This window comes from Glycine max, chromosome 8, assembly GCF_000004515.6.
Source record: "Glycine max cultivar Williams 82 chromosome 8, Glycine_max_v4.0, whole genome shotgun sequence".
Taxonomy (NCBI): domain Eukaryota; kingdom Viridiplantae; phylum Streptophyta; class Magnoliopsida; order Fabales; family Fabaceae; genus Glycine; species Glycine max.
The window spans coordinates 18,247,766-18,267,486 of record NC_038244.2 but is presented as its reverse complement, the minus strand read 5'-3'; the positions used below and the strand labels follow the sequence as shown (position 1 = coordinate 18,267,486).

At 32.9% G+C, this 19,721-nt stretch overlaps 3 protein-coding genes across 6 annotated transcripts; all 3 read right to left on the bottom strand.

Moving 5' to 3' along the window:
- Positions 1-421: 421 nt before the first annotated feature.
- LOC102659420 (7-dehydrocholesterol reductase-like) lies at positions 422-4,298 on the bottom strand. The gene is made up of 12 exons (NM_001289263.2): positions 4,144-4,298; positions 3,857-4,079; positions 3,617-3,775; positions 3,478-3,543; positions 3,133-3,246; positions 2,736-2,862; positions 2,325-2,425; positions 2,037-2,162; positions 1,835-1,899; positions 1,379-1,460; positions 1,224-1,306; positions 422-776 (listed from the first exon to the last, which is right to left on the bottom strand). The coding sequence occupies exons 1-12, from the start codon at positions 4,227-4,229 to the stop codon at positions 710-712; spliced, it is 1,299 nt and encodes a 432-aa protein (NP_001276192.1). The 5' UTR covers positions 4,230-4,298; the 3' UTR covers positions 422-709.
- Positions 4,299-7,633: 3,335 nt separating this feature from the next.
- On the bottom strand, positions 7,634-8,453 carry LOC100820626 (uncharacterized). Of its 3 annotated transcripts, none has more exons than XR_005892623.1 (2): positions 8,088-8,453; positions 7,634-8,010 (listed from the first exon to the last, which is right to left on the bottom strand). XR_005892623.1 is itself a non-coding variant. In XM_003531727.5 (2 exons), exons 1-2 carry the CDS (start codon positions 8,306-8,308, stop codon positions 7,811-7,813), a joined length of 411 nt encoding a protein of 136 aa, XP_003531775.1. In that variant the 5' UTR covers positions 8,309-8,440; the 3' UTR covers positions 7,634-7,810. The 3 variants fall into 3 exon arrangements, 2 of the variants coding, with proteins under 2 accessions (XP_003531775.1, XP_006585673.1); XM_003531727.5 differs by having other exon boundaries at positions 7,634-8,000; positions 8,088-8,440; XM_006585610.3 differs by having other exon boundaries at positions 7,634-7,994; positions 8,088-8,440.
- Positions 8,454-10,137: 1,684 nt separating this feature from the next.
- LOC100820095 (uncharacterized membrane protein At1g16860) lies at positions 10,138-16,808 on the bottom strand. Of its 2 annotated transcripts, XM_006585608.4 has the most exons (6): positions 16,649-16,808; positions 16,147-16,247; positions 14,690-15,616; positions 14,271-14,426; positions 10,727-10,938; positions 10,138-10,618 (listed from the first exon to the last, which is right to left on the bottom strand). In XM_006585608.4, exons 3-6 carry the CDS (start codon positions 15,563-15,565, stop codon positions 10,426-10,428), a joined length of 1,437 nt encoding a protein of 478 aa, XP_006585671.1. In that variant the 5' UTR covers positions 15,566-15,616; positions 16,147-16,247; positions 16,649-16,808; the 3' UTR covers positions 10,138-10,425. The 2 variants fall into 2 exon arrangements, with proteins under 2 accessions (XP_006585671.1, XP_025985471.1); XM_026129686.2 differs by lacking the exon at positions 16,649-16,808 and having other exon boundaries at positions 16,147-16,495.
- Positions 16,809-19,721: the final 2,913 nt, after the last annotated feature.

Genomic DNA, 19,721 nt, shown 5'->3' with positions numbered 1-19,721 from the left:
TAGTGATTTCTATTTTGTTCAATAACACAAGGAAAGAGGAAAACAAATATTCAATTGCAGTTATGATATGAATAATAAAAGCACCAAAGTTCAATGAGTTTACATATATTTTGAAATTTATACGTTTTTTGTTTATAAAATTCCTTTACACGAGTGTGTTCTCTATTAAATTGTTATTTGATGTTTGAGTTCTTGAACTCATTTTCGTTGTGATGTTGCGCACCTACCTCAGTTTTCAGTAGTGATTGAATGGGACTAAATTTCAAGCTTCCAGCCTGAAGTTTGGTTCACCAATGTTGTAATTTGCCTTGTACTAGAATTTTTGCTCAAGTGTCTAAATGTTAAGACGTGTAAGTTCCATTAGCAAGCATTGTGTCTGCTTGCACCGGATGATTTTAGATTATGGATCATGATATGCGAGGGAAGAAAACAGGAACAGAATAAAACTTCAAATTGTAACACCAGCCCGTAAACCATGCACCTTTCTCACAAGTCATAGATAAAGAGATTAACACAGCTGGAGCCGAAATCAAGTCTCGACATTAGCTTAAAAAATCCGGTTCAATAATTCAATAATTAGCTCTCAGCGAAAGTCTAATCTACCACGTGTCTTAAGGAGGCACCAAACAATATAAAGCTACAGATGGCGTCCTTGGTTTTTAATTTTAAGTTGGGGGACTCCAGATAAGCCGTTTTCGATAATCATTCTTCAGTATATTCCTGGAATGATTCTGTAAGGTACCTTGTCGCAATATAGTTTCCAGTACTTGCCATACCTGCATGCAAAGAAATTTTCAACTTCGATGTTGCAACCCAGAAACAGAATATTCCAATTTCCAAACCTTTGGTAATGAAAAGTTCACTCGAATCCATGATAAATAAAAAGATCCATTCTTTTGATTCTTTATAATTGCGGCAATATCCTTTTTTATAAATTTCTGTTTCTTTTAGCAGCACTACTACTTGAAGTTGAGACGAGCTCAAATCTCTTTTGCTTATATATGGTGATTTGCATACTTCAGAAGCAGTCTAATTCTACTGGGATACTGTATGTTGTTGATTTAATACAGCTAATAAAAATGGTGCCTATGTATCCAACCAATAAGTTATAACTCACAAAACAAACCGTTTGTAAACATAGATGAGGCTTAAGAGGACGTGCGGAAAAGAAAAATGCACAAGAAGTAACATCAACAGATAGAATCATCGAACTGAATGCTTACTTGGATCTGCAACGATCATCATCTCGTTTTGCTCGATCAAAGAGAAGGATGGTAAGAAATATCACGTAGAAGTAAGGCAAAAACTGCAAGGGAAAAAACCGAGTTTAACATTCTTCTCCAAACTTCAACTTGTACAAAGAGAAAGGGACCCTTACATGTTCGAAAAGAGCTGGGACTGTCCAGAAGAAAGCTGCCAGTATTTCAGGGACATAATGAAAGTGACGAGATAATCCCCACCTGCAAGCACCACAGTAAAAGTGAATTAATTATTGGAAAATATATTTGATGAACACCCATTATGCCATGAACACCTAGAGAGAGAAGAAAAAGAGAAAAAATAACATAGGTATTATAAGATTTATGATGTGATAAGAAGAGAAAAATGATAAGTGTTGATAGAGTGTTTAAAAGAAGAGGATGTTTGTGTATCATTACTCCAAATAACATTCATATCTGAATGTAAACTATCAATATAAACTTTTTATAGAATTATGATCTATTTTAAATCAAATGTCCAGAATCAGGCCCAACAAGTGACGAGTTAAACTCCTCAATCGGGAGAAGAGGCAGGTATGGTCTGTAATCAAACAGAAATTTAAGTGAAAGCTTACCATCCAGAGGTTAAAAGAAGGCTTCTTTTAGTTTCCCCAGAAGTAGTAGTATATGTGGCCTCTATCTGCAACAGTATTTTCAGTATGTCTAGCTTATGTAAGTCTACTGGCAAATATTTGTGTGAGCATTCAAATCTGACATACATTCTATAGAAAATAGGGTCCAAATGAAATATACACAGCTAATATTAGGTATTTACACCTTTGAAGGAGCTTTTCCCCAGACTGTGCCTTTTCCATTTGTCCTACGAAATTCTTGCCTTTGCCTGTCACAATCATAGTTGATGTATATGCAAAGAATGCCAGCTACTAAAATTGAGAGCGCTAGCTGGAAGACAAGAATGAAAATTTTCAGGAAAAAAATAAAACGTGATAAAGAATATAAATAAGAAAAACTCTGCAGGCAACTCCAGCAGTTAACTCAGCCCTAACTTCTCGTTCCCCCACTGCCCCTGGACTACAACAGATCAGCAACACAAACAGGATGTACCTTGATGCCAAGATTTACAGGATGGTTGACAAGGTACATTCCAGGAGACGTATAAACAGATGGAACCCACACCAAGCAACCCCAGCAAATATAAAATCCAGCTGCCAGATTTAAGTGCAATAAGATTTAGTGAGACAATAAAGGAGCTTAAAAAAGCAACATGTATAGTGAATTTAGCAATAATGTGTGCCATCAAAGATATAATCTTAATAACCTGTGAAATATAATTAAGTCAATTATTTTCTAATCAGAAAAAACCTTCAAATGGATTCAGTTACAATACCCCCCCCCCCCCCCCCCCCAAATACTGTTATTTCTAATTTAATAAACAGGCTTCAAAATTACAAAATAGTAGAACAAAGGGAATGAACAGGTATGTCCAACAGAAACAAGAATAGAGCATATGTAAACCTCGATCATGTGCAATATCCATTGTGCTCCAATATCCAGCTTCCCACCAGAAAAACTTGGTAACATATACCAGCATTAATGCAGTATTTACAAGCATTGAGTCCGCTACTTTTCCATTTTCTTCATACTGTTAAGACAAGAATACAAACATTACAGAATTAGCCGAGGGAGGAAACATCGCAAGATATATTGATGAAACAAACTTATGTTCTCAATTCATCCAGTACTGGATCCATCACATCCTACTCATGGTGGTGATAAGTTGGTGCCACAAAGGCAACTAAAAGGTCCAACTGAACAGTACAATCACTAAACCTGCAGCTGATATAAGCAGAAACTATTTGGTATTAATTGGTTTCAATATTTATACAAAAGAATAGATATTTTGAGGCTCCACCTGCTTTATGCAGTAGGTCAGTGCAAGAACAGCCCATGACATCATTCCAAATCTGCAGTTTGTGAAGACTTTTATGTCAAAATGTTTTCCAATGCGTGGATAAAGTTCCATCCCCTGCAAGAATGACAAGCCATTATTCACAAAGAGAGCGAATTAAACTCCAAATGTGACAGGATGTTATTCACATAAAAACACAGTCCAAGTGATCCGAGTGAAATTTCTCAAGCAACTCGGTCTTATTTGATAAAAGTGGAAATTGTAGAATCATTGCCTCAAAAGGAATGACACCATCAACAGACATAGGGAGCTTACAAAGCAAATAAAGGCAGAGAATATTAGTGTTACCCAGTAAAAATCAATGATTAAGTTTCCAGATGAGCCAGAATCTGTAGAAGACGGTGCCAAATGACCCTATGGAACACAACAAGAGAAAATAAGAAAAAGTAATTGATAGGGAAAGAAAAAGGTTAGAAAATAGTGTGACCTTGATGTACAAGAAAACACAGAAGAGAAAGCTGCCGAAGATGAGAGCTGAATAAATTTCTCCCAAATGATGATAAACAATCGTAGGGTTGAATATCCCAAACCACCAGAGAGCAAAATAAGTAATCAAGGTGACAAAATAGGCTTGCAGACCATTTGCCTGAAAGAAGTGGTTAGTAATTAGTAATCAGTAATCAGTAATTAGTAATTAGTAATGAAAGGCATGTCTGTGAGGTGTGACCTTGTAGACAGGTCGGTGGCCGGTTGGAGAAATAGGGCCGTAAACGGTTTTCCCGGGAAGAAGAAGCTGAAGTGCTGCCTCAAATGCAGCATAGACTGCAATGATTTTGCAGGCGGTGGGAGTGGGGGTGGGCCATATATGTAGCAAACCCTGCAACCCATTCTGCCTTAAATAATGGAATGTCTCGGAAACAGATCCGTCAGCAAGAGTCATGGTGTACCATCTGCAACGCAATTCAATCATTCAGATTTCAGATCAGAGAGAGAGTAAATGAGATTATTACTTACAGAAGTATGACAAACGGAGGACAGAGTGTAAGCAGAGATATGACGGAAGCATAAGTGACTAGCGGCGAGTGAACGGTGGCCCCCATCGAATCCCCACAACCGTCTTCCCTCTCTCTCTCTCTCTCTCTCTGCAAATGCAATTAACTCACAGATCTTCAGACTCAGAGACGACCATACCATATATCAGTCTCTGCCCCCTCCCCCACACTTCCACTTCCCTCTTTTTTTTCTTCTCAATTATCTTCTCTTTTTTCTTAAATTATTTATATAAAAATATTTAACATCTAAAAAATTCTAGGACGAAAAATAAGGACAATTAATAGTATAATATTATTAGAGTATTTTAAAAAAAAATCAGTAATCTAATTATTTTCCGAATCATCATCATAATAAATTAATAGTAAAATTAAATATGGTTGTACTTGTACCCATTGTAATAAATCTGCCTGTACCCATAACTTGGAGTAATTTTTAATAACTTAAATAAGTTCTAATTTATAGTTTGGATTAATTTCTAGTTTTAAAAATATAGTCTTCTCTCAAGACTATAACGAGAGGATCTCGAGTGAGAGTAGACTTTTGTGGATTAAGCCCAAATTAAATCATGTTCAATTTTTTTAATTACCATAGCAGGTTCGGGTTCGACTAATTGTGGTATCAACGTGGTTACCAACTGTAAATGTCAGGCTATATTAAAAAAATAAAAATCTAATTAAGCTTTTTTCAATCAAATACCTAAATTTTTTTACTCTCTCTAATATTTTTTTTAATCAAATACCTAATTTTTTTTTATTATATGTTGTTAATCACTTTCCGTTAAATAATGATATGATAGACGAAGTATTACTTCATCATACCTTATCATGACAACTCATTATCACGTCATCACTTGACGGAAGCCGATTAACAAAATGTATTAAAATGAAACTTAAAAAATTTTCAGGTAGGTATTTGACAAAAAAAAAAATTAGGTAATAATCTAAAAATGACATATTTTTTAGTTATGAAAAATTTTATGACATGAAAAACTTATTTAAACCATATATAATTTGATGTTTTGCGATTTATAATCAATATACACTCACTTTTCCTTCACTATCTCTGGACCCAAAATATATATTTCAACATTTGATCTTGTTGGTTCTCTTTTAGTTTTATCCAGATATTAAATATTAAATATTAAATATTAAATGTACGTATCTTAACTCTTTAATTTTATCATTAATACTATCTTATTAATTTGTTCAATTGATTAAACATAATAAATTGATAGGTGAATTATTGTAAATTTTAAATAGTATTTTTTTTATTCCGATCCATAAAAATTATCTTATTAATTTAATGTATTTCTTATTATGAATGAAGAATTATCTTAAAAAATAAATAGGATAAAATTTCTTAAGTCTATATAAAAATAAATTACATATATGTTCATCAAGTTATTTTAATTAATTTTTAGTTTTTTTAGAAGTTTACAAATATTTTATCAAATAAAAGTGTTTGAAAAATAATTTTTTCTTATTGACATATAATATTTGCTTTTAAGCATAACTTAAATTTACAATTATCATTTTTATTTTTAATAAAATAATAAAATTTATCATTTATCATTTTATCTAAATTAGATTATTTATTTTGATAAAACTCTTTCTTATTATTTGTTAACTAAAAATTATTTTTTAAATTGGTTTAAATAAGTTTTTCATACCAGGAAAAATAGGTCATTTTCATATTATTACCTAAAATTTCATTTTTTGTCAAATATCTCCTTGAAAAAAAATTCCATTTTATTTTACTACATGTCGTTAGTCACCTTTCGTTAAGAACACGTCAGTGCCATATCATTGAAGGTGATGACGTGATAATGAGATGTTCGTGACTAGGTGTGATGACATGACATTCCATCTGTCACGTCATGAAATATCACATCATCACTTAATGAAAGACAACTAACGACAAATATTAAAATGAAATTGATATTTTTTTCATGTACTTGATTGAAAAAAATGAATGTTATATAATAATCTCAAAATGACCTATATTTGAGGTATGAAAAACTTAATTAAACCAAAAAGAAATTATAAAATGTCATATCAAAATAGATTAGATTCAACAATCAAATAGCTAAAAAAACTCTTATTTACTTTATACTCAAAATTTAAATTTAAATTCTACATTTCATCAAGTAAATTTGAGTCAGTACAATAATAACTCTCATGGGTAGGGGTGTTCATGGGCATGGATCACTTGCGAATTTGAATTAATCCAAACCGATCTAAACAACTTAGGTTTGGTCATTTATGTATTTAGGTCAACATCGAACCCAACCAATCAAAACCGTTCAAATGCAGGTTGGGTTACAGGTTTAGATTTATAGATCCGATCAAAATCAAATCGAACCAGTCAAAACTAATAAATTTTTTTAGAATTGTTTGGTTTGTCTTTAAATACTACAAATAGTGGAACTCAGAGTATTGAAAATACAAGTGTTGAAACTATTAGTGCTGAAACTTCGCAAGGTATTACTCTCAACTACATTGTTATTTGTTTCACCTTCTTTTCATATTTATAATATTAATGAATCCTATTTTGTTCATTTGTTTTAGTAAACGTGATTGCAACAAATCTTATTATAAAAAATTAATTTGTAAAAAATAATCGTAATTCAGATTATTATAGTAAATCTCATTGAAAAATATTTTTATTTTAATTTGTATTAATCTATTTTAGAATACATGAATCAATTTTACTACTTTCAGATCTTTGTTAATATTGTACATTTAGATAAATTATGATATAAAATAATAATTTTTAAAAAATTAAATTTAAATAGGTTACCCGTTAACCTGAAGCAAACCAAATATTAATAAATAGATTCAGTCATATTTAAAAAAAAAAAAAAATTGTAAAAACCAAACCAAACCGATTAAATTTGATTAGATTAAATTTTGAATTTGACTAAAATTGACTTACAAAACACGCTACTAATGGATTGGCCAAAAGACCTAGCTTCAATGCAGGCTTTTGAAATGAGACCAAAACCTAATGAAGGCATTGTCGATATCAACTTTTTGCGAGTTAAGTTCATATTGGAACATGATGAGACCAGACTACAATGACCTATGTTTAATTCATCAATTAGATTTCTTTTTGGTAGTACTATTCAATTGCTCCACCCAATATGACGGTTTATAGAATTTTTTTTACTTTCAATTCTAAAATGTAGTATCTTATTTATGTATTGCATAATTATTGCGACCGATAGATGTAGAGTCACAATAAAACAGAGCAAGTACGCACCCCCACCCGAATGACCGACTAACCATAATAATTTCAGAGCAATAAAACAGAGCAAGCTTAAAAACTAGTATTTTCGAAATTTTATCATCAAACAGTGTTTTTGTCCTTTCCTTTTTCTTAAAAAGAATTTCAGAACGAGGAATTTATTACCGGAAAAAGAACTATCTATAGCTTTCCATGCCATATCAGCTGCACACAAACAAACGCTGCGCGCTTCTTCATTTATTTACTTACAATCACAGCATTAAGCAAAAGACTCGTTACTATTTATTAGCAGCAAAAGAAAACAAATAAGAAATGAAATGAAGAACTTTAAATTTGTGTCGTGTGAGGGTGGGTTGGTTAAAGATGAGAAGAGGATAATCACTCAGAGCTCGTTTTGATGTTGTGTTTCCCTATTCTCATCAGACTCAGAGAAGGTCCTCACGGTTTCCGCTGCTGATTTTGCTGCATCCTCCAACGTAGCTTTGCTATTTCCTAGGCTTTTCGCAAAAGCTTCTCTAACCTTTTCCCCAGCTCCATTCTCTTTGACTTGCCCTTCCTCCTCTCTTCTAAAACTTTTTCAAGCTAAATAATTAATTGATTCATAACATGTGATTAGTGTTTAGTAAATAGTATATTGATTTGAGGAAGAAATAACTTACTCTATATTTGGAGGAAAGAAACGGGCATATGTGTGAGTGACAAGGTTCTTAAGCATGTCAAGACCAATACTTGAAGGAAAAAGTGCCCGATAGGCAGAGTAAGCGCTACTCAGTCTCTTCCACTCCCACAAACAGGGTTTCTTCTTCTCTTGATCATCACCATTACTAAGACTAAGACACAAGAACACCAACACCAATACACTCTTCCACATATCAATCATTCATGAAACTTGAGTTGAGTACGTGCCTTGCCTCCTTTTACTCTCTAATGTATCAGTATGTATAGTACACGTCACAGGACAAGCTACCACTGCTCAACACGTGCCTCTTCTCTGTCTTCTATACACTACACGTTTCGCTTACCCCATTTCCCCCTTCTAATTTAGACTATATTCATTCTAATCTCTTGTCTTTTAATATGTTTAATTTTATCCTTTATATTTTTTTTAAGTGGATTAAAACTATCATTCTAAAAGTCGTATTCGATTTTAGAAAATAACTTTGAATATTTTTTTTACTTGATTTGAGAGATATGAAACTTTTTTTTATTGAATTCCATCATAAAAAGAGAATTCAATAAAAAAAAATTTAAAAAATCACTACTGGATTTATTAGTTTTTAGTTGTTCATAAGATTCAATTTCAAGCAATTTTATCTTGTTTATGCCTTTTTTTCAGTTCAAACTTAGTTGGATCATGCAAATAAATCAAATGAAACAGTTTTTACCTTTTAAATTAGAAAAAAAAATAGTTGAAAATCATGTCTCAAAATTTAAAATGATTATTATTTTAAAATAATTTTTAGATTAAATTAAACTTTTTAAAAATAAAAAACTAAAATATGAAAAAAACATAAAGAACTAAAATTATATTTTAGTATTATTCATTCAAATAGAATTGCTTATTTACCCAATTCGGCTACACCTTTCTATTCATTTAATTTATATGTATATATTTTATATTTATTTCTGACCTTGAATCTATTCAATTCTTAACTATATTTTTATTTTAAACGATACTGTTAACTACCGCAAATTTCCTTAAATGCATATATGATATTGACATTTTTTGTTTTATATATAGCAACACATGATTTTATAAAAAATTATTTTCATGATTAAATAAAATAATATTAAATTTATGATTTAATTGTACATCTTATCACTCAATCATCTTATTTTTACAAATTTTATCTTTTAAGTTTTTTTCTTGAATTTTATAATTTTATCACCTAAATTTTTAATTTTTATGCATTTTACGTTATGTTAGTAACAAAACGACGCGACTCTAAAAAAAGTTGTAATTTTTAGGTGACACATTAGTATTTTTAAATGTACAAAAATACAAAATTTTGACAAATAAAATTCATCAAATAATAAAAATTAGACGATAAAATGTACAATTAAGCAAAAATTTATATTGTTATTAAAAGAGTCTAACTTGATTGAGTATTATTATAAATTCTCTAGTGTCTCTTAAATTTTCATATAATAAAATATGATTAAAAAATGAATCAGTGATAATTTAATAATTTAAATGATACAAATTATGTAAGACAGACGAATATAATTTTTTATATAATAAATAAAGGAAAAGAATGTCAAAATTAAATACAAATTTCTAAAAATGTGACAGGCTAAATATGTAATGAAAATTATCAATACCGTGCGATTGTGCGAAAGATATAACCCATAAGTACAATATACTAAAGTATTTTTTGCTGATACGTTCATTTGAAAGAAACGATAAAATTGAGAGATAAGAAACTCCTTCAGTTTTAACATTTACCTTTGAATGGAGAATAATGAAAGAAAAATGTAATATAGAACTTCACCCTCAGTCAAGTCAAGTTTCACCAATAGGCAAGTATATAGCATGATAGGAAAGGGATTGGTTCATATGATGCCAGCAAATAAAGCCGTTTGGTTATTGGTTATATTCAATCTTTTTTCAGTAGTTCAGCACCGCCTAATTGACAAATCGTGTATGATAGATTCCCTTGACAGATTCAAACAACAAAAGTCCTTCTGAATACACAACTTCTCACTATATGAAACCACGTCCAATAAAAAGTATAAAATCCTCAGGAAAAATAAACGAATAAGAATTTCCATTAGCTATACAACAAACTAGGAGTTGAGTGTGGGGGAAAAAAAGAAATCACCATATCAATGGCAGAATCATCACACTTACCAACAACACGTATATGCTTACAAAATACAAACAACAACCACCACCACCACCATCATTTTGGATATGCGAAGACATATCTTTTAAAGAAGAATACCTAAGAGGTTACCAGAGAGGATATGACTACACTGGAACAACATCAAGGATGACTACACTGGAATGACGTCAATCTTTGACGTATCTTCACATCTCAAAACAATACCCTCAAGGCTAGCAGGGAATATACATTTGGCCCATTGGCATCCGGTAGTCAAAGGCTCAGGTGGAGGGACAATCATAAGCACATTGTCATTTCTTTGAACAACTCCCATTACACTAACTGTGCTACCTTCTTTGATGTACCTGCAAAAAGATCAATGACAGTTTGATAAGAACATCCTCCCCATCATAAGTTATCTTAACTTTATTTTCTAGAAGCATTTTTGCAGTCAACAAGATAAAGTACTTTACCCTTCTTTTAATTGCATTATACGGTCATCGCTAGAAAGTTTTCTCTCGCCCAACCATCGAAGAAACTCAGGGGACATGTCTTTATTGGCTGGATTAACATCAATAACAACGGAATCATCAACATAAGGAGTCACCCTTGCACCATAGCCTGTTTTAACCAATGCTCTCAATCCAGATTGGAAATCAGATATGTAGAAGTCCACCACATGTCTCTGCATTGAATAAAATGCAAGGTAAATAAATATAAAAACTTAAAGTTTCGGATGTTATCCTGCAAAATCCAAAATACATGAGTGGCATCCTGATACAGTCTAGCCACACTAAGGAATAGAGAGCACAAATGGGGTTGCAAGGATCAAAACATTTATAGAACATACTTTGAAACATTTTAGTTTATGAAAAATAAATCAGTTTAATGTTTGGTCCTCTCAATATTATAATTAGTATTTGGCCCCCAATGTGAACTTCTTGTTCCCCCAACATATGAAACAGTTCAAATGAGATGATAGCTAGAAGCTTAAATTGACTAGATTAGAATCCAATGCATATAGGCACAAACACACAATACTAGTATCACACCAACATGAAGATATACCTGTCAAGAGTAATAGAATATTCTTAGTGGTCAAAGTGCATATAAATGCCATCAACTAAAGCCCACACCACCAAATTCCTCGATCAACAGCACATTTAGTGTTTGAAGGGAACAAATGAAAAACTTTTTTTTTCTGTCACTTACAATAGCTGTCAAGTGTCAAAGGATCAACCAGCCAAGGATGGCTCTAAAGGTAAAACCATAAAATTGATCACCTCAAGGCTTAAAGCTTGTCTAGTGGAAAAAGGGTACACCCAAATCTTTGGCTTAGCTGCTTAGGCTATGGGGATATTTTCTTTCTAATGGCAGAAAAGACATTTGTTTGGCAGTTTGGCTCTTTTTCCTAATGGCTGCTACTCACCCCAAACCACTTTATCAATAGAACAACAAGAATATCCTGGGAGATCTAAAAAACAAGGTTTACATCGAGCAATCATTAGGGTTTGCTGCTGAAGGGGATCAGCTTACCCTATCATCTTCACAAGTCTTTCTATGACCTTAAATAATCTTTTTGGGGTTGGTTTGGTTGATTCAGTGTTGTAATTCAACAATTAGGTATACCTCAGATCAAACTTCACTACTATGTATTCTTTGCCATAAGACCCAAGGTTGTATTTGTTTGATTCTTTATGTAGAAGACATTATCACTACTGATAGTGATCACCGCGGCATACTTCAAGAAAAACACCATCTATCATCACTTTCTGGAGGGGGAAAAAAACCTTGAAAAACTTTGATACTTTATGGGAATTGATGTGGTTCAATCCAAGGATGATATAGTCCTTTCACAAAGTATGTTACTGAAATTCATGAGGGAATAGGATTTTTGGATGCCAAGCCCATTGACACTGCTACGGATCCAAGCGTCAAACTTCCATTGGATCATGGGAATCCACTATTAGAACTAGGAAGATAATATTGTGAACTAGCTATTCCAAAAGCTACATTTGTTAGATGAAGACAAATGAATGGTTTTATATTACATCTACTACACACCTGCTCAAGCAAGAACTCTTTGGGCTTCAAGCTTGGATAATTGACAGGCCCACCCACCTTGTACTAAAATTTAATTTTTTATTAAAAGAATGGAGGTGAGAGGGATCGAACTCTAAACTATTTGATTATAGAAGCTTTGATACCAAGACATGAACCAATTATACCAAAAGCTTAAGTTGGTAAGTGAAAGCATTACTCTATGATTGATTTCATATTACATCTCAATCTCTAATAGTAGCAAATACCAAAAAATAAAATGGTCGAGAAGTGTGGGAAACACGCCTTAATTCCAGCCTTGAGGGGTGTATTTATTCTTACATTGCCTAGAGATATGGCTTGAATAAAGCATATAAATCTTGGGTAATTCTCACATTACAAGCCAATTTTGTGGGGCTGTATTAGGTTCTGAGCCCAAACTCTAAGATGTTTTCTAGATCCATTATTGGTCATCTGCATTGCCACGCTCCAAGCCTGATAGAGGACTATCCAAAGAGGAAGAGTTTGGCTTGGGTGGGCTAACATGGATGAACCAATCACTTGAGCAAGGAGGAAGAGATTTCAAGAAGAGGTTGTCAAGAGATTAAATCCTCTCGTGGAGGGAAGAGAAGAATTATATTTTTGGGCCTATTTTTGGACTTGTAATGGGCTGCTACCTTTTTTATTTATTGTTATTTATGTCTTTTAATTATTAGATTAGTTATTGGGCTTGGGCCTAGTTTAGGATTATTAGTAGGAGTTATAAATAGACTCCTAAACACTTCTTGGCAGTTTTTATGACATTTTCATAGTAGACATGGTTAAGAGAGTGCTTCTCTTGGTTGATTCTTGTGTGAAACCTTATGTTCTTATCAAAGAATTCTATTCTTTGTGATGAATCATCCTCCACTTATGGATCTCCCAAGATTGTGGCTGTTCTTACCATCTCTTTCTCTAATTCCGCTTTTTCCCTTTTATTTTCCGAAAAGAGTCTCAATTAGGTTCCCAGTATGTTGATGCTAAAAATTGAATCCACAAATCAGGGTTCCATCAAAGCCCATAGCCTTGGGCATGAGAAGGTGTGTTAAAAAGACAACTCAATTGCAGTCACCACTAGCCCACCTTAGTTGCAACCTCTTTGGGTTGCCTTAATTGCAGGTCTTGAAGGGGTATGATTTGTCTCACATTGCCTAGAGATAGAGCTTTAATAGTTTTTATAAAGCTTGGACAGTTCTCGCCTTACAACCAGTTTAGAGGGACTGAGTTATGCCCTAGCCCAAATACTAAGTACAACTACTTCATGGTTACCCATACAAACATCCCTTTTGTAGGGAAGGTAGGTTAGTCAACTCTTGTATTCTGCATGTGAAAGTCATTAAGATGTTGTGATTTGTATTCTAAAGTATGTTAAAGGAGCTCCTAAATAAGGCTTATGTATGACAATAATGGATGAGCATAGATAATAAGATATTCATAAATGGCAATCAGGCATGCTCTCCTACTTACAAACAATCCTTTTTTGGGGAATTGTGTACTCATTAGGGGTAATATGATAGCCAGGAATAATAAGGAACAAAAAGAGGTCACAAGATCAAGCGCAAAAGCAGACTGCCAAGTCATGGCTTCATCTACTTGCTAGCTCATTTGAATGAAACAACTTTTGGGAGAACTTCAATTTAGGAAGGTTTTGCGAAATGCAAATGTGTGTAACAATTAAGCTGTTTTTCGTATCACCTTCCAATCTAATTTTAGTGATTGAGCTAAACTCTCACTACATCAAGGAAAAGATTTTATTAAGTAAATGCCTCTTTTTTGTTTCTCTCTCAACAGTTCATTTAAGCAAAGCATATTCTATTAGAAAACACACTATCTAAATCACCTCCATGGCAAATGCATATCAAGAAATCCTGAATATTTGATCAAATTTGAAAATTTGGCAATCTGATAAGAAAAGACTGAACAGATTAATGCAATTACCTCAGCTGCTCTAAGTCCCCATGTAAAACGGCGATGTTTTGGGTTTGCTGCTTTTGAATCCCATCCTCGATATTCATACAAGCTTGTGGATGTATATACACATCTAGGAACTTTCTGAAAGGAGGACTCTAGTGGAACATTACCGCAGGTAACCACCTTAAAAAGGTAGAATAAATTATTGGTCTATTTCCTTCATTTAGGAAAATATAACAACATAGACAAGAGACATGAGCCAACCATTCAATTCACTGATCTACTGCATAAAAAGCAATATCCTCCAAGCAATGGATGGATGAAAAAATGAATGATCAAAGCATGGATGGTTAGGTGTGCACGTGTGTGTTTGCAGTACTGTGCTTTTCCCATGGTTATTTGCTTAATTGTATTATACATGTGTGTGTCAGTATTAAGTTACATACCCCAGAAACCTTCACAAATTGTCCATTCTTGGCAGTTCTAAGCTCTGCATCTGGATAACGGGAAATGAAACCAACAATGGCTTTCCTTCCAAAACAACTATTCCAAGTGAATAATGCAGCAACCGCACCAAAAAGAATTACAACAACAATGAGGAGAATGGCATTGCGGACAGCTCCAAGAATAAAACCGCCAGCAATGAATCCCATTACAAAAATCAGAATCACAGACCACAATATTGGCTTCGGGAAGTTCCTCCTGAAGGAATATTCATCATCAAGGCTAAGAGTGGTAACAGCAGGATTGTGGGCTACAAAGGAACTATGTGATTTCATTGATCCTGTAGAATCTAATTGACCAGACACTTTCCTTGGAGCTCCAGATGAATTTAATGGGCCAGATGTAATAAGACCAGTCGTAGGAAGAACTGGAGGAATTGGACCAGAGTTTTGGCGTGTAACTCCACCAGATTGAGGGCCAGATGACTTCTTGACTGGTTCCCCATGCTTATTCAATGGACCAGAGTTGGTCTTTTTCATTGAGGCTGAAGCAGACATGCCTCCAGTAGATACATTACCAGATGTGATATAAGCAGAACGAGCTGCAGCATTTTGCATGATAGGTCCAGAGTGTGAAGCAGCACCTGCAAATGATCCTGTCCTTGAAGGAGCATTACTTATGGGACCGGATTTTCTAGATTTAGAGCCATCCATTGGGATATCAAACATTTTGCCTAATTCTCCCGACCTCTTGATGTCACCACCAGTATAGGGCATGGCAACTGAGCTCATTGTGGGAGTCTTTTCTTTTGGCTGTTCAGGCCGGCCTGATACATACAGGCCATTGCTGAGCTGATGAGATGGGAATCTTGAACCCATCAGACTTTTTCAAAGCAGCACCAGTTTGTTGAAGTGGTACTCAAAGTAATACTGCAAAACAGTAAAACCGAAATTCAATTGAAATAGAATTTTAGGCAAAATTCAATACTCTAATGGATAGATATCCATATTCATCTAGAAAGAAAGCACCATGAAGTAAAGTCATATTTTTCCTTAGCTGATAATTGAGAATAATCATACTCAGTTTGAGAAACCAGACTGAAACTTCAAATAAAGGCAACAGAAAATGAAATGCATTCGGCCAAAAGAACCATGGAGAAAGAGTATTGTCGAATACAAAGAGACACGACTGATAGAATTGAGCATGTGAGTGAAGAGTGGGTGGGTGCATCTGGTTCCTCTTAACGGAATAAAACTAGTGTGTATGAGTTGAGTGTGTTTGGTGAAAAAGGGGTGAGTGGATCTAGAGGAAAGAGGAATAGGGGAGTGATGGATCTCCCTGAAAATGCAAACAAACAACATGTTGGGAGATCAAGCAATGTGATGAGAATCAGATATTAATTCAGAAGCTCAAGCTGAGAGGTAAGTAATGGGAGGGAGAAGATCCGTAGAAAATGCACCTGGAGACTCAAGATTGAAGAGAATCAAAGAGAGTGGTGATGACGCTGAGTCTGAGATCCCATCTTCATAGCATACCAGTATCCATCTCTCTCTCTCGCACCTAAGCAAAGCAAGGCAAGTAACCACTCACTAACACTAACTATTATTAAAATTAAAAGTTAAAACTCTCTCTCCTCAACTCAACAACTGGTAGGTTGTCTCGTCCCCCAAAAGCCACCAAACCAAGCAACGTATAATTTATTTGCCAAATATCATATCATTATTAACATACCTACTCTACTCTCTCATCTTCTTTTCTTTTTTTGTCATTCAAATCCTTTCATACATTAATACATTACAAACTACTCAATACTTCTCTTACTTTATCAAAATTAATTTCTCCAAAACTATTTTGTTTTGATTAAACTTATAAACTACTCAATTTGTAAAATAATAAATAGTTAAGAAGGATAGAGACAAATAAATTCCATCCTCTCCATCTCGTCTAAAAGAAAAAGGTACCTTTAAATGGGGAAATTGAAGAGTCTGTGCTAATTGTTAACCCCAAAAACAACTATTAGCGTCTTTGGCGCCTCGAAATCGTTTATTTATTACTCTGGTTTCTTTGTCTTATACACGATGTAAAACGTGTGTACCAAATTAAGAAAAGAAATTCGAGAATTTTACTTTCATAGGGGGAGGGAAGCTTTAAGCTATAAAGGTTATCTGGCATAAACAATTCAATTTGAAAGTAATTTTGATTAAAAATAATCTATTGCAGGATTTTGTTTCATCGTCAACTTTTTACCGTGAAGCATATGTTGTTTTGAGGATAACTTCCTAACGGTTTAACAAGACAATAAATTTTGATTAAAAATATACTTAAACTTAAATCATAATTTAGATAGAAATTGTAGATTTAAATCATAGTAATATATTGAGAGGCTGAGAATGATAAATTTTCCCTCCTTTTCTATTGTACAACATGCAAATAAAATATTATATACGGTGAGGCACATAAATGTTTATATATTTTACCACATGCAAGAATGTATTTTTTTGCTTAAACCATAAGAAAACCGCTTTCCACTAACCAACACACATATATGCATACATAATTTATTTAGTGTATGTTTGAATCAACGTTCGATAAAGTTAATTTTAAAATGAAATAGTTTATGTCCAAATATTTTTATTCTGAAAGTTAAGTGAAAAAACTACTTGCAGTGAAAAAAAAAGTGAAAAAGTAATTAAATCAATTCTTCAATATTTACTTAAAATCATATTAGTTGTTATTTTAACTCAATTTTTAAATTATTCAACATATATCCAATTCCAAACACACACTTTAACATCTTAAATCTTAAATTTCAATTTTTGGCTGTACAGAAAGTTTAATTTCACTAGCTTAGCTATTTTCTTTCCTTCTCTCTATTGATGAAAAGTGTAGCTATTTTCCAATTGATGAACATTTGCTGTACTTCGAATATAGTGAGAAGGGAATAAGTTCTGATCGGATAAATTAAATAAACCAATTTAATATTATTTCCACTTGTTCGTTGTAAGCAAGTATATATGAACTGTATGCCAATATTACATGCGCGCAAATGGTCAACATTATTGCCTACTTGGGTTAACACAAGGTCACTATCAGTTCCAGGATCAAATTTCGAAGGCACTATTATCTTGACCCTTCCCCCCTTTACATTTCTTCTAATAATGTGATTTTGGAGCTTACTTAATAATAATCATCTTGCGTTGGAAAGTGATAGATATTTCGAATCCAATTGAGCTCTAGTGGTTTGCTGAAATTGTCGGCATTAGATGTAGGAGAAGGCCTACAAACATGTTTGCGTTTCTCCAAAGACATTAGTTAGTTCTTTGATTCTCAAGACATAACATTTCTGTTTGTTGTTGTTAACTGTCGGAGCAAATTCTTTTAGGTGTTTAAATTAAAAATTAAATTTACGTGCAAGTTGTCACTAAAAATTGAGTAATTGAGTTTCATTTCCATATAATATTACAATATTACCCGATCGTTAAGCAAAATGGAGAAATATTAACTAATTAAAAAATGAAGTATTTCAGACACTGTGCTTCCATGATTTTTTAGGCTAAGAAATGGTTTCTTGTGAATTCTTCTGCATTGGAACATAATGACATGACAAAATGAATTCTTTCATTGTTAAAAATAATTTCTTATATAAAAAACTCTCATTTGAATTTTTTACGATTTATTGCATTGGAATAAAATTGTATGAGTTTTTTTTTAATGACACGACACCGCAAAAATCACAAAAAGTGATGCAAAGACCAAAAAAATATTAAGTAACTTATATAAGTTTCTTGCATTGGAAATGCTCTAGGTAGAAAGGTGTTTTTCAAATAAAAAGGAAGATGTTATTTCACATTCATTAAACCGGCGACACTACCCAAAAAGAAAATAAGACAAATAAAAAAGAACACAAAATACTTAGTTAAAAAATGTCATAAGAACATAAGAAAAATACTGCGGATATTATAATCTTCAGCGAATAAGGGGTAATGCCCAAAAATATAAAAAATAAAAAATGAATGTACTAGCAGAAAATGAGAAAACAGGGTGATATTTATTTAAAAAAAAAATACCTTCCCCTCTCCTCAAATATGCCTACAAGTATGAAATACATTTAAATCCGGTTTCCTGTAACTGATTTTTTTTCTTTCAATTTTGTAATATCTGACAATGATCCTCGACATAACTTACAGTTAGTTTTAAGTATTTTCTATCAATTTTGCGAGTTATAAGATGAAATAAAAAAAAATTAGACAAAAATTGAAAGCCAGTAATAAAATGTTTAAAACTTCATTCTATCCTCTTAAATACCAAAATCAATAATAAGATGTTAAAAACTAGTAATAGATGGCAATGAAAATTGTTATAAAAGGGGGGGGGGGGGGGGGGGGGGGGGGGATATCATATGAAGAACACATTCATCAATAGTGTTAAAAAACATTCATTATTAGAAAGACATAATGCAACTGATATCTCTTAGAAATGCACAGTGACGATAAGAGAAAAGAGGGCAGAATCACACCCAAAATGTGACAAGAAAATCAATAAAAGCTCTAGTTAAAAGAGGAAACTCAATGGAGGATAACTCAATGATTACAAATTGATGAAAAGCATTAAAAACTTCAATTGAAAAGTATTAGAATGATTTTGCTGGTGTTAAAAATACCAGCATGTAGAAAAGCATATAAAACATAATATAATAAGATTGTTAAGAAGTGTCAAACACATATGAATCCACAATACTGATGTTAACAAGAAACAATATTCAAGGTGCCTTTATATTAGAAGGAAACCCACGAAAGACATAACTATGCACTGAACATTTAATAAAGATTTTGAAATCTTGTTGGCTTGTCGATTGTCAGCTGTCACATGTAATTTCAAAGTCATCAAAGTTCGATTCAAAGGCAGAGTTACATCTAAATGGCCCCTATAAAGAATTAATTGGCTTTTGACATAACACAACACAAGGACCTCATTTGATGTATATAACAAATCTTACCTAATGAGAAAAGACTTCAGTGACTTCAGTTGTTGTCA